Source organism: Capricornis sumatraensis, chromosome 18 (assembly GCF_032405125.1).
Source record: "Capricornis sumatraensis isolate serow.1 chromosome 18, serow.2, whole genome shotgun sequence".
NCBI lineage: Eukaryota > Metazoa > Chordata > Mammalia > Artiodactyla > Bovidae > Capricornis > Capricornis sumatraensis.
Window position 1 is genome coordinate 42,614,652 of NC_091086.1, and position 15,682 is coordinate 42,630,333.

The window sequence follows — 15,682 nt, forward strand, 5'->3', positions numbered from 1 at the left end:
CAAACTGAAAATGATTTTCCCTTTTTATCTCATGTGTTCATTAGCATATTCATATGAAACGTCAAAATAAACCTGATAACTTACTAACTCGTTGTCTAACTGATAATCCTATAATTATTAAATGTATTTAATCTTTATTTAAAGGATTAAAGAAACCTTCTATCCTGATATTCCAAATCCAGAAAATTGTAAAGCTTTACAGTTTCAAAAGAGTGTCTGTGAGGTAATCCTTTATTTTCTTACATTTACCTTTGAAGTACTGACTTCCTTTTTTTAGTCTTCTGTGAAAAGTTTTTAACATGCCAGTGTCATGAACAGTAAAATGTACTAAGAAAACAGCAGTGCTTGACCATCTGCTGAACTTGCAAAATTATTAATTTTAAATTGTTTGTGCATGCTCTTTTTTCTTTTCACTGCTATTAAGAGCAAGGAAGATACTGATACGTAGAAAAAAGTAGCTTTGCTCTAGGATGAGTAGTAGAGATGCAATTTTATAAGCATCTGTGAAAAATATATAAAATAATGCTTCTTTTTGTAGGAGGAGCATCGCAGCAGGTTTTCATGGTATCCCTAATCCCTATTTTAAAATTTATTCCTAGGGAAACAGTGCTCTTAAAACATTGGAAATGAATCCTTGTACTCCAAATAATGTCGAGGTTCTGGAAACTCGGTCAGTGGCTCCCAAAATAGAAGATACAGAAATAATTTCTCCGGTGGCTGAGCGTCCAGAAGATCGCTCTGACGCAGAACCCGAGAACCACGTGGTTGTATCCTATTGCCCACCGGTCATCGAGGAAGAGCTAGCGAACCCAGGAGCAGAAGGCGGCGGGGGCTCACAAGTCATCTACATTGACATCCAGTCCATGTACCAGCCTCAGGCAAAACCAGAGGGGGAGCTGGACAGTGACCCTGTAGGGGGGGCAGGCTATAAGCCGCAGATGCACCTCCCCATTACTTCCACTGTAGACGACCTGGATGCAGATGATGACTTAGATAAAACTGCAGGTTACAGACCTCAGGCAAACGTAAATACTTGGAACTTGGTATCTCCAGACTCTCCTCGGTCCACAGACAGCAACAGTGAGATTGTGTCTTTTGGAAGTCCATGCTCCATTAACTCCCGACAATTTTTGATTCCACCTAAAGATGAAGATTCTCCTAAATCAAGTGGAGGAGGATGGTCCTTTACAAACTTTTTTCAGAACAAACCAAATGATTAAGTGTCCCCATTACTTCAGTCCACCATCTCAATAAGCCCCCATTGCTAGAGCTGCCACATCAACCGAAGGCACCTTGGAGGGATCCTGTGAAGTGTTGCTAGTGGGGTGGACTTCACTCTCACAAGTTACACTAAAAAGTGTTAATGTGCTTTTCATACAGTCTCAAAGCCACAGTACAGTAACTCAGAAATTGGATCCACACAACTCAAAATTTGGAGCTATTTGGGATTCGAGCCAAAGAATTCTCACACTACTCTGCCTTCAAGAAGTTTTTCAAGAACAAGCAGTGCCAGGCCCATTCATGCAAAACAAACCCTGCAGCAGCTGTATTCTGTTCTGTCGTTCATCTGGTTTTCTCACACACATAATTTATGGAATTGCACGCAGATTTGCAGGCAGGGGGGTAAAATGTCAAAGTAACAGGTGATGTTACTTGCCTGACATTTGCTCCATTCCAGGTGAAAACCAAGCACAGATTTGGAAACTTTTGACATTATTCTTTATCCACAGCATTTAAGAAAATTAATATAATTTTTAATGTAGCAGCAGCTATTTAGTGTTTTGTTTGATAAAGTATGCTGATTTCTGTGCCTACTGTATAATGGTTATCAAACAGTTTTCTCAGGGGTACAAACTTGGAAAACGAGCGTGAAACTGACCAGCCAAAATCAGAATCATGTCTCCTTGCTTTGGTAGGCGTTTTACGTTGTTCCATTATTTTTTAGTGTTTGTGCTAGCTTCCCTTATTAGGTTGCCCTAATATTTAAAAGTAAATTTCTAAGACTGTAGATTTTGTTTTTTTTAATTGTGTTTTTTTATGACAGTGTCAGTTTTATAAATATATGAGCAAATTCAATATTATTCATAAACACGGGATTCCAGTGACTTACTATTTGAGACGACTACTAAGCAATATCTGGCAGCATCAGCTGTCTGTATACGTGGGATTGGCCTCAGTTCCTCCTGAGAAGACCACGCTTTGAGCCCTGGTTGCCTGGGCAGCGTGAGCATCTCTGACACCTGCTAACAGGTGTTCTTTCTCATCGCACATCTTAGCAGTTCCTTCCTCTTCATCAGTCCAAACTAGTTGTTTCAGTCCTCAAACTTTTCAATATAAAACTAAAAAAGATAATGCTTCCTAACAGGGACAGTTGCTCAAGGGCTCTTTCATATAGAATGTCATTACAGAAGATTTGAATCCATGGGCATACCTGTATTAAAGGTGCTCTGGGAGACGTCTAGAGTGGGGTCCTCACAGCATTCTCTGTCCACCCCTGATCTTCACAAGTGATGTCTGGAATGAGTGTGGTTCTTGGAGAAGCAGATTGAAGAACTAAAAACTGTATCTTATATTTTCCCTGCCCTCAGGTTGTCTGTGTATTTTATCTTTTGACAGTTAAGGCCAGAGTACCTGAAAATTTGGAAGATCTGAAAAAGTCACGATAAGTCCCTTTTTATTTATCATTTGAGATTCTGTAGTGTATGTGCACATAATGAATCAGGTTTTTTTCTTTTCTAGCCCATGATGTATCATTATAAAAACCATGTTGTAGAAAAAAGCCTCAACAAGGACAAAAATCTACTTAGGTAGTACTCTGCTTTATGAATCCTGATTTTAATTGCTAGGATTCAATTAAATCCCAGAGCTTCCTGGTAGATGAACATGTGGAGTGAAATGCAATTAATTATGTATACACATAGTACAGTAAAACCACATAATAGCTCATAGGTATTTTCAACAATGAAAGTTGTATCAAACCAGAGTCACCTCTAAACAGTTTGCTCTGTCCTGTTATTTCTCCTGTTGGGCTCCTTCCCTTTGCTTCCACCCCAGACACTGAGCCCTGGAGCTGCTTTCTCTCCCTGCAGAAGCTTGTTGTGACCACACCCTTCTTTCCCCCAGTTCATGCCTCTTTTCCGGTCAAAACTCGCCAGTCCTGTGCCTCATCTCTTTAGGATAAGTGTTTAGGCCTCTAAAGTGTCTCTTTAGGCCAAGGTAGAAGTTTATTGATCTTCACTCCACTAACCTGAGATAATGGAAAAAGAGATTGTTTTGATTTCCATCATGTGTGTTGCAGCTGCTACCATCTACCTACATAACGACTCCTTTGTTCAGCTCATGGTGCATTTCACCGGGGCTCTCAAGTCCTCTCACTCCGTCCAAGGCTTCATAGCTTGTTCTGTATGAAGATTCAGAGTGCAGCTCACCTCTCCCCTGCCCCTGGGAATCCACACACAGGATCGCTGGGTTAATGAGCAGCAGAATGTCTCTCTGTTAAGTCTGGGCAGGCTCCTTATTACTTGTGACAGGCTTAGAAGAATGTGGCTTAGGTCTGAAGTCAGAACAGATTTCTCCATCTTTCCCCTGTTGAAGACTGCCAGACCTGAGCTGCAGGTGGGAAGTGATTACCACCCAGCCTCTGGGCACCTGGGCACAGGGAGAGGGGAAGAAGACACCCTCTGTCCCATATCCGGTTGTCTGTGTCACTGCAGACCCTGGTAAATGCTCAGTGCCAGGACCCTGCACATGGCTGAGAGGTGGTCTAATAAGACCTTGCTCTGTGCAGTCAGATTAGCTCCTGTTCTGAGGGAGGGCTTCCCTCCAGCCCTTCCTGATTGGGAAACCCACCTTTCCTGCCAAAGTTTCCAGTTAAGCCCAATCATTGGTTAGAAAATTCTAAATGTCTGAAATATATCCCAGTATGTCTTGATTAGTGCCGTGTAAAGGATACATTTTCACATCTCTTCCAAGCCAGCAAACCAAACTTCCCTTGTGAGGAATGGAGATTCTGATGGTCATTGTGACTACATTTCTCCTAATGAGTGGCCATCTGAAATAATATTTAACATAAAAATATTCTTGGAAGATTTAGCCAGGCTTTTGACACTAGATAGGCCTTATAAATTGCGTACTGCATGGACTAGCATCCATATACAATTGAAGTCTTCAGTGTGCTAAACCTGTAGGAGCCTGAGTTTGACATTGTGGCCCAGGTATGTGGATAGTTGGGTGTTTATGTGCTTCAGTGATAGAGGTGCTCCAGCCCTGCAGTTTACACAGAGTGGCAGCCATTCCCAGAAAAATTTAAAGGCAGAAGTTTCAGCCTCATTTTCCATACCAGCATTGCTTTCATGGCTCATGGATCTGAAGGATTGCATTGAGAACATCTAGTCCTTTTGCACTCTCAGAAACTGTGGTAAAAGTCACTTTCTTAAACCTTCATGCAACTTGTATTCTTATTGGAAATTAGTCCTGTAATTTCTTAGTTGTCTTCATACTGTCCATATTTAAAGAACATCACAGTCCTTTTTTGTACTTGAATAATTAGATGTAGTTTAGTGAAGGAGACATGTGAATGTTTTCTTCCGAAAGGAATTTGGAATTAGTTTTAGCGATAGTTTGAAATAAAAGTGCTCCCTAACGTGTTAATATCCAGAAAATATTATCTCAAATTTTTCTACTGCTCAGGCACATAATCTGATAAAAAATTTTTTTTCTATTTAAGGTAGTTTTTACTGTTTTCTGTTCTGAACCATGTTAAAATTTGTGTATCTTTTATAACATACATTTCCCCCCTTATTTTGAAAGTATAAAATTGGGCATCTCAAAAGTGAAATGTGAGATCATTAGTTAATCACTACGACTAGGCACGTAATGGAAATTCAGTCAGGTTTTTTATTGACTGAGTCCCATCCCAGAATGTGTTGATTCAACAGAGTTCTCCTGCGGGACGGTGCATGCCAAGATCTAGCGTGTACAGATCTGAGACCATTGGCTCCCAGACTCAGATCTACTGTAGAAGTGACTCCACAGGTTGAGTGAAAACTTGGGTCTCACACAGATATCTTATTCTAATCTAATTTTAAATATTCACAGTAACTTTTATATGATGGGTTTACAATGCGGGACATGTTTGTACCAACCAATTAAGTTGGTTCTAGCAAATCAACACATTGATGTGTGAGTTTTACTGATGAGAATGAGCACTCATTCTCCTGATAAAAGCGTTTATTTTAAACTGATACTTCCTGCTAAAACAAAGTTTCATGGTACCATGGCCATTTTACTTTTTATATCCAGAAGAAAATCTTTGACAAAAGAAAATGATTTGTGGCTAAACTTACTGGCAATGTAGCTTTTAGTCATGACCTTAGAATATCATTGGAAATGACTTGTTTTGAATTTGGTCTATTTATACCTCCGCGGATTATGTGCCAAGGCTATTAATATTTAAACCTCTTACTTCAATTAGGTGGTGAGATTCTTATTCCTTTTCCGTTAGTACTTTTTTGTCTTTTAACTATTACATGATCATATTCATGCTGATTTTAACACAAATGAACTATCTTTAATTCTGGTAATAGATTAAAGAACAACATTCTGTTAATTGAGATGTCAGACTCTGTTGTATATGGTAAAGTTTCATGGGATGTGATTTGAATATATCCAAATCCTTATAATTATGATACTGGATTATAATGAATTCTATTATTTTTAATCATGAATAGCATTTCTTTCTCCCTACATTAAGAATGTTAATATTTTGGATTATAAATCATGTTATCAAGAGAATTTACATGTGTGAGACAAATTCTAACTGTGGGACATTTTTATGAAAATTAAAAGTAGTATTTTTAGAGAGAAACCCTCTGAATGTTTTTTTAATGTGCAAGTACGTAGTTGAAGAAATACAGAAACAATAAATTTGAAAGCTTTTAAATAAGTAAACTGTCACTGATTGAATATTAACCAAATAGAAAAAGTAAATTTTGGTTGCTGTAACTGAATACCCAAAAACTTAAAAGATGAGTTGGGGAAAAAATGAATGCTCAATTAATAAGGAATTAATTTTTATTACATGTATTAATGCATATATCGTCTAAAATTGCCTTTGCAGTAGCCAATCAGAACTTTAAAAAATTTTCTAACAATATAGACCTTACACTGCACAGAATCCAAAAATAATTTGTATACCTGATTGAATTTCACTTGTGTATTGAATTTCTTTATACATTTAAAATGTACTTCCCTTTAGAATTATCCCATTTTAAATAGGTAGCTTTCAGTTTCTGAACTTACTGTTTTTTCCTAAGCATTCTAGTGGTATATTATAAAAGATCAAAAGATTTCTAGGTGGTAAAGCAATTTTATTTACAAAATATGGACAAGTTAACTGTTAGGTTTAACCTTAGCATTAGTATTTTTGTAGTTGATTATAGAAAATAATACTGAATAATTCTCATAAAAATTTTTTTCAAATCTCCCCAGTTTGATGTTCAATACTTTTCCCCATTATTTATGATATATCCTTCAATTCCAATTTTTCCCTCCAGCATAATGTTTCAGAAAAATGTGACTGTTATGAATAAAACAAAAAAGAAACCCTCTTCCACTCATGGTTGTGGAAGGGTAGATATTCCTGCGATTGGGATTTATCCAATTATTTCCTCCAAAAGGGACAAGGCTTTTTTTTTCACATTTCAATTCAGAATTGCTTGAAAAAATTTGGCCTGGATAGAGAGACATCCTCAGTTTGAGATGGTGCCACCTTAAAGTTATGTCCAAAGGTTGAGTTGTTTTAAAGTGCTCATCTTTGCTCATAGAAGTGTGTTCCCTTTCCTTCTGTTTTGTCAGCCAGCTACAAGTCAGAGGTCCTTACAATGCTAGACAGTCACCATTTTTTACTTTCAAAATTGCATTACAGTGAATTACTGTTTACAAAATACACATACTGTGAACAGATACAAGTTTTTGTCTTTTATAAGGTTGTTTGTAGAATGAGTGTTTTTTTTAAAGGGGATGTTATATGTTAAATATTTTCAGTTTTTTTATAAATACTAGTTAACTGTTTACTAATTTTTGTTTGGTCAGGTGTGTGCAAATGTAGCTGAAAGATAGGGAGAAACTGCAAATCCAAAACTGTTTAATTTCTTGAAATGTTACCACTACAGACTTTTTTTTTTTTTTTAATCCTGAATGATCAGTTGTGATGTTCTGCACCTAAAAATTGTGCTTAATCATGTCTGGAAACATTTAAATACACATATGCAGGAAGCAAACTGTATAGATTGCAGTATATTTGTGTGTTTCAGTCTGGTTCACAGAATTTCGAGTTTAACATGGAATAAAATCATTCCATTTACAGAGATAACAACTGAAATATTTTCTGCCTTAATGAAAATTTGGAAATTATGTTGCTGTTAAAAGGAAAAATTTGGACATTTTATATCATTGTATAATTTCAGAATTTAGTGTCCATATCTTTTGGGAAACATGGTCATAGCAAGAACATAGAATTATAAGTAACCTATTACTAAGACACTTAAATATAAAACTAGTATGCTTGGCTGTTAACTCTAAAGATGTTACTTATGTCTGTTTTTAAAACATGCATGTATTTAACAATTTTATCATAGTATTGTCATGGAAAAAAATAAATATATTTTCTTACACTGACAGATTTGGGCATTATTTAGGATGGGGGGAGGGATGGTTTCCTCTTATTTTAAGCACTTGAGAGAAATGGTTTCTGCTTTGTTGTTAACACCTTTGGTTCTGTCTCAAAAATTACAGTGGCTGTGAAGCAGTCACATAGGGCTATGACTAAATTTTTAATATTTTAATATATTGCTATGTCATTGATGAAACCTTCCATATATTCCACTAAATCTACATTCTATTTACCAAAGAAGTTAACTATAAAAACAAGTAATGGGGAACCAGCATTTTAAAACAAATAATAAATACTGGTCCTTAAAGTATGGCTTTTAATTTATTTCCTCTGAGGATAACCTAAACATTTCTGGAGATTCTAAAAATATATCAAAATTTTATTGTCAAGTTTTTGAATTTGGAAATATAGTCATTGATTCAGCAAAACCCCAATAATTTTGAAGTATGAAGTGATCTTAAATGGAATTTCAAAAGGGGGTGAAATGAAGTCTTTAGCATTATGCCGCCTCTGCTGACCCAGAGTAACAACTGATGTATTATGAATGGGCCTGTATTTAACCTGAAGAAACTGTTGACCAATTTTAAATTAACTGTGAAACACATGTTAGTGTTTAAGTACTAGAAGAGCTCATACATGTGGTCTGTCCTTTAGGGAGACCTCAGTGCATATCTGGTTTCCCAGATGGTGAGTTCTTGAGCCAAAATGTATAGCCCAATCAACCCCGAAAACTTTTAAAAGGGTCAAAAAGAGTTGAATGATGTCATTATTAGGGGAAAACAACATATAAATGTATGAAAAATCATTATTTTCATATGTAGCATTAGGCATCACACTAAAATGTTAGCTTACAAACTCACATTCATTTCAAAGGGCCTGTGTAAGAATTCGTTTTCAACGGCCTATAAATTTGATCTATTACCCTTCCCCTGGAGTGACTAACAGTAAAATTGAATTAAAAGCATTATTCAGTCTGTAAGAACCAGTGATGCTGAAGTAACAAGAGATGTCTTGAACTGATCTGGGATTAAACCCAAGATGATTTTTATCCCAGAGTGATTACTTTCAGGTTAAAGAAACAAAAGTTGTTAAGGATGATTGTGATAGAAACTGTTAAGTGGGAATTATGTTAAAATGAGTACAATTGCCATGTATGGGGGGGCTTCCCAGGGGGTGCAGTGGTAAAGAATTCGCCTGCCAATCCAGGAGATGCAAGAGTTGCTGATTCAATTCCTGGGTCTGAAAGGTCCCCTGGAGGAAGAAATAGCAAGCCGCTCCTGTATTCTTGCCTGGAGAATCCCATGGACAGAGGAGCCTGGCGGGCACAGTCTATGGATTGCAAAGAGTCAAACACAACTGAACACACACACATGCCCTGAATGGAGCTCAAAATTATGTCCCTAAATGTTTGAAAGATGAGAAAGAACTTCAAGTCTCAGTTCAGTTCAGTCGCTCTGTCGTCTGACTCGCTGCGACCCCATGGGCCACAGCACACCAGGCCTCCCTGTCCGTCACCAACTCCTGGAGCTTACTCAGACTCCTGTCCATTGAGTCAGTGATGCCATCCAACCATCTCATCTTGTGTCGTCCCTTTCTCCCGCCTTCTATCTTTCCCAGCATCAGGGCCTTTTCAAATGAGTCAGTTCTTCACATTAGCTGGCCAAAGTATTGGAGTTTCAGCTTCAGCATCAGTCCTTCTAATGAATATTCAGGACTGATTTCCTTTAGGATGAATTGGTTGGATCTCCTTGCTGTCCAAGGGACTCTCAAGAGGCTTCTCCAGTACCACAGTTCAAAAGCATCAATTCTTCGGTGCTCAGCTTTCTTTATAGTCCAACTCTCACATCCATACATGGCTACTGGAAAAACCATAGTTTTGACTAGATGGACCTTTGTTGGCAAAATGTCTCCGTTTTTGAATATGCTGTCTAGGTTTGTCATAATTTTTCTTCCAAGGAGCAAAGGTCTTTTAACTTCATGGATGCACTCACCATCTGCAGTGATCTTGGAGCCCAAAAAAATAAAAGTCTGTCACTGTTTCCACTGTTTCCCCAACTATTTGCCATGAAGTGATGGGACCAGATGCTATGATCTTAGTTTTCTGAATGTTGAGATTTACGCCAACTTTTTAACTCTCCTCTTTCACTTTGATCAAGAGACTCTTTAGTTCCCTTTTGCTTTCTGCCATAAGGTTGGTGTCATCTGCATATCTGAAGTTATTGATATTTCTCCCAGCAATCTTGATTCCAGCTTGTGCTTCTTCCAGCCCAGCGTTTCTCATGATGTACTGTGCATATTAAGTTAAATAAGCAGGGTGACAATATACAGCTTTGATGTACTCCTTTCCCAGTTTGGAACCAGTCTGTTATTTCATGTCCAGTTCTAACTGTTGCTTCTTGACCTGCCTACAGATTTCTCAGGAGGCAGGTCAGGTGGTCTGGGATTCCCATCTCTTGAAGAATTTTCCACAGTTTGTTGTGGTCCACACAGTCAAAGACTTTGCCATAGTCAATAATGTAGATGTTTTTCTGGAACTCTGTTGCTTTTTTGATGATCCAGCGGATGTTGGCAATTTGATCTCTGGTTCCTCTGCCTTTTCTAAATCCAGCTTGAACATCTGGAAGTTCACGGTTCACGTACTTGTTGAAGCCTGGCTTGGAGAATTTTGAGCATTACTTTAAACCTTTTTCCCCTTCCTTCCTCAGCTAACTGAATCTTGGCTGCAGAGCTGGGTCTTCACTTGGACTCAGCCTTCAGAAGCAGGGTGAGTCTGGGTGTCTTCCGGGCATTAAAAGCCTTGCACACACCCCCACCCACGTTTTCCTTGAGTCGATGGAGAGGCAGGAAGACTTGAGGAGCCGAGTTTTAAGGACACATGGCCTTTCCTGGTCCCAGATTGCCCAAGGACGGAGCAGACAATGCGCCTTCTTCAGAGATGCACCAGGGGTCTGATTTTCTCAGTCACCATCTGAGGCTTCATTTTTCCCTGTGGCCAATGCAGGTGCCGCACCCCAGGCAGCAGCTGCCCTGGCTCCCTGCCAGTTTCACCTCTGACTCCCATGGTGACCTGGAGAATTTTCTCCACCTCTCATATCACTCTTCTCAGCTCTGAGCTGTGGGTCTTACCTACCTTGACCGGTTGTGAGGATTCCGGGTAATGTCCACAGTGCACCCAAGAGATCACATTTCACTATGTGACTCATGTCTCTGTCCTTTGAGAAACCTTGGATACAACTCAAGACTTTCTGACCAGCGCTTAGAGATGTCAGTGCCTTAAAGCTGGCTTAAGGTGCACCTCAGGTTAGTGACATCTCGCAGAGGGGCTTAGCCAGCAGGGGTCCTGCTAAGTAAAGCCCAGGATCTCTTCTCACGGGTCGATGCTGTAGTCTTCACCTTTCTTCACTTGAGTAACTTCTTCCAGGTCTCGGTTTAGATGGTGCTGCTCAGAGAAGTCTTTTCAGCACCCCGGGAACCCCATCATCTGCCTTCCCAGCACCCCTACCTCTCTCAGCTTCTAGCACAATCCTAAGGCTTCATTTGATAACAGGAATTGAACAGCTGTGTCCACAGAGATTAGCATAGTGTCTGCCGCATCACAAATGCTTGATGAATATTCTTTAAATAATTGTGCCTTGAAAGTGAAAGCAGTTTAATGTGTTTTCCTAGATATTAGATATTATCTTACAGAGAGGTGACCACCTGTGGGAGAGTCTCCGGGGCTAAGGGGAGGAGAAGCCAGGGCAATCCTGGAGCTGGGAATCCCTTAGAAGAGGTAGAGGCTTCCCAGGTCAGCTGGGGGAAGCTTCTGTTGTTCATGGTAGATGCTCCTGAATTTGTGAAATGCAGTTACCCTTTAGTCTCCCTCAAAGGAAGTTTGCCCTTGCACTGTTATCTGACAAAAGCAGATAAATGGGCTTTATGTGAAGTGACCACAGGTTACAGCCCTCCTACCTAATTCCCATTGCCCACCTCCTCCTGTTTGGAAATGTATTTCACTCTCTCAGTCAAGTTCTTGACATCCTTGCAAGTGACAGTTTGCATGACGGAAGGATCCATTCCTATTCCCATCTCTCTTCTCCCAATTGCATATCTGCTTCTATAGGAGGCAATCCTTGCTTGACCTCTCCAGCATTTACTTTGCGGGCAGGGGTCCTGGTACTTTGTGCCAGCTGCACTGTTTCCCCCCAGAACTGACATGGTTCTATTCTCTCACCCACAACTCTCAGGCCAGACATCCCCAAAAAAGAGCTGGACCCATGGTTCCAGGCTTCTCCAAGTTTACAGCCTTATATTCAGAGAGAAGAGGGCACCCTTCATCCCAGCTCCAGCAAGGACGCTGGCTGGCCTGACCTGTTCACATATCCATCCCCGGTCCAGTCCTGTGGTTCAAGAGATGTTCTATTTAAAGGCTACTTCCCCAAGGATGATATAAAGTTAGAGGAGGACCAGTCAGTCCCCCAAAAGACAGGAGGTGATACTCTGAGTGGACAGAACAATAAATCACTATAGACTCACTGAAGAAAAGCTAGAGTAGATAAAAGAAAACAAGAAAAATTGCTCAGTCTTCTGATGCAGGATTAGCTATTTTTAACAGTTTACTTTTTGTCCTTTTAGACATTTTTCCTGTGTGTATATATATTTACACATTTTCATATGTTGTACCTGTATGCATATATATATATATATAAAATTACATTGTATATTCTATTTTGGAACTTGATTCTTTTACATAACATTTTGAAAATGTTTGCATATCAATAGCATATTTTATGGTGTTATTCTTTTCACAGATATATAAAATCTCAATATTCTTTAAATTCAGCATTCTGGACATTCATAAGGTTCACACTTTTCCTTGAATAACGGAGGACTTTAAGCTCAGATGAAGCTGGCACAGATTTCCCAGCACTAAGAAGCAACACTTGAATTTAGGTGCTATTGGCACATGATGCTGGGGAAGTCCCAAACCACATTTCCTATGCTGTTAAGTGCAGTCTTCACCGCTGAGTGACTAGTGAAGATTCTGACCTAATGCAGAATTCTCTCACATATGCCATTTCCTCTAAGATATTGGGGCAGCCAGCAGGAGCTCAGGGTGGGGGGTACTCAGGGCTCAACCACTCACCTCCATGCTGGACCCCTAGTCATTGGTGAAGGTTTCAGGACCCAGGGGAAATAGGATTTGGCAAAATTTATTGATGTGTCTTTTTTTCTTTTTGTGACTGCACTGGGTCTTCGTTGCTGTGTGCAGGCTTTCTCTAGTTGTGGTGAGTGGGTCTAGTCTTCACTGTGATGCTCAGGCTCCTCATTGCAGTGGCTTCTCTTATGGAGCATGGGCTTTAGGCATAGGGCCTCAGTAATTGTGGCACACAGGTTTTGTTTCTCTGTGGCACGTGGGATCTTCCCAGACCAGGGATCAAACCAGTGTCCTCGGCATTGGCAGGTAGATTCTTAACCAGTGGACCACCAGAGAAGTCTTTTTTCTTTAGTAGAAATTTTAAAAGATTGCTATATTCTCTGGGAATAGTTCTTTTCCTGGCAGTCTTGGTTTGGCTCATGGTTTGGGGAAGTTGCAGACTGTGCCAATTCTTCAGTTGGGACAGCACATGGCCTCAAGTGTGCACTTGAAGAGAACAAAACTGGTCTCTGGTGAAGCATGGTCTGGAGGTGGGAGAGACTGGGAGCCAGAGTTGAAGAGGGTTAGGGGAGGCAGATTCTAAAATGGTCCCAAGACTTGATCCTGGATGCACACACCTGGTACAAACTCAACCCTGGAGTGTGGCTCAGCTGGTGTACAGGACTGGAAGTCACTCCCATAATTAGGTTACTTGTCAGTCGGCTGTGTGTTAATAGAAAGGAAGGATATCCCGGGTGGACCTAACTCATCAGGAGAGCTCTTAAAGAGAGACCAGGCCTTTCAGAAAGACTGCTGGCTTTGAAGTAACAGAGAAGGTGCCCCGTGGACTTGGAAGAGGGCCTGAACCTGTGATGACCCCATAGCCCTGGCCCACGCTGGTTTGAGGAACAGAGTCTTCACTCTCCGTTATATTCTCATTGCATCTCCTCTGGGTTGGTTTGCACATAGTGAGTGTCTGTGGTGGTCGAGAGGTGCTCCAACAATGCTTGCGAGGACCCAGGAAATCATTTTGCGTCCCCACCCTCCATCCTGAAAACTTCAGAGCCTCCAAACAAACTCCAAACAAACAGGCTTCCAGACCAGATCCAGTCACGTGACAGTGAATAAGGCCCCAGCCCTGGGCAAGTCCTCTTACCTCCCCTGCCCTCTCTGAGGGTCTGGACCTGGAGATCACTCAGCTTATTTTATTTCTGAGGGATGTGGTCCAGACTAGTGGGCACAGCTACTCTATTGGACAGTGTCCCCCACTTCATACCCACAGTTGCCCTGTGAACCGTAAGTTCTGTGAGAGCAAAGAATGCCTGCAGCCTGGGCAGGGGGTGGATGGGGGGCGGGGAGTGGGCGGTCCGCCACTCCCTGTCCTCCACAGCCCTCTGGGTCTCTGCCTCTGTTTTCCTTCAGGCCATTTCCTAACAGGGCTTTCCGCAGCTAATCCTCTGGCCTGGTGCCTGTTACTGGTGTTTCTAAATGAGTGTAGATGATCAAATTCCTTGCACTTCCTTGACCTTCCTTCTCACGGATATTCCCGCCCAAGTCCTCTTTCAGACAAGCTGGAAGTGCAGTCCCTAGCACCAGGCTGTCCGAGGAGGTCAGAGCCTCAAGCCGGCCCCGGCTTGGAGGTGAGCTGCTGGGACGTGGTGGGGGGCAGGGGCGGTGGTGGAGGGGAGGGATCCATGTGTTCCAAGATCTGTGTGCTTGGATCTTGAGCAAGTCAGAGAGATAGAGTCAAAGAGCACTCATCCCAACTGCTGAGACACAGAGTTCCTCTCACGTCTTTCCAGGAAAAGGCGAGAGCTCCTGGAGCCGCGCACTTTCTAGGATAAAGACGTCTCAGCAAAGGCAGGAGGAGGAGGAGGAGGAGGAGGAGGAGGAAGAGGAGGAGAGGCAGGGAGTTTTCTCTGCTTCGTCCCCTGCTTTTGGACTTCTCGGCTTGGCCAGGGCCAGGCAGGGGCCCCAGGGGGAGCACATCGATGTTTGGAAAGACCTTATGGCAACTCCCCCTGAGTGCTGGAGGTTATTTGTGGAGAAGGCAAAGGAGAGAAGGAAAAGACTTACAGCCCAGACCTCATTGCTTGCCGGGGGCCTGAATCCCCTCTCCGACACAGCAGCTCTGGTCCCTGCTTCCAGGTTTGCTCAACCCAGAGTCCTGGCAATGGGAGAGCTCTGGGAGAAGGCAGAGCTGGAGCTGTGATAAGAAGCTGGCAGGCAGACACTAGGGGACTGGCCCCGATCCCCCTCACCCACAAGACTCTCCTGCCAGTGACAGCTAACCCGAGGGAGCCCCAGAATGCCACTGGGCAAGCCTGGGTGGGGTCCACCGGCTGCTGCATCTGACTGCAGGTCAGGTCAGGTGCCTCCACAGTGAAGCACCGTGGTCGTGTCCTTGTGCAAGGACCACAGGCAAGTCACTTGGTCCTTGCGGCCAGCTTCTGTCTTTGTGTGTCCTATTGGCCTTGCCTGTTGGCTCTGGCCATCATCAAAGGAGGACTGTTTTGGAGATCCAATATCTGAATGTTCTTACAATGTGAGGTTGAAGTGCAATTACTCACAGGGCCTGTCTCAGAAGCCAGACCATGCTGTTGAACCGGATCAGTCATTTTGCTGCCTGTAAGCATACAGCCACCTATAAACTGGAACTTCCTAATGGCAGCCTGTCACTTCCACCGAGGCCCACCAGTTGACCTCGTACTCCACATCCTCATCAAAGCTGAGGCAGGACCACTGGTATTTTCCGTGCGTGTTTAAGGTGCGCTGTAGAAACACCAAGGGATGATGCGGTGATGACACCCCCCCCCACCCCACTTCTCCATCTTGGGAGGTAACTCTGTGGGCCAGGCTGAGTTATTTGGGATTCTGATTTTGACTCCATGGCA

The 15,682-nt window shown here is 41.8% G+C and overlaps 1 protein-coding gene across 1 annotated transcript in view; it reads left to right on the top strand.

Annotated features, from left to right (window-relative positions):
- The window catches only part of LIFR (LIF receptor subunit alpha), a 69,822-nt gene extending 67,771 nt beyond the window's left edge, over positions 1-2,051 (top strand). The window contains exons 19-20 of the mRNA XM_068990485.1: positions 145-223; positions 600-2,051. Of these exons, the coding sequence (XP_068846586.1) occupies positions 145-223; positions 600-1,220 (700 nt within the window). The 3' untranslated portion in view covers positions 1,221-2,051. The remainder of the gene's footprint in view (positions 1-144; positions 224-599) is intronic.
- Positions 2,052-15,682: the final 13,631 nt, after the last annotated feature.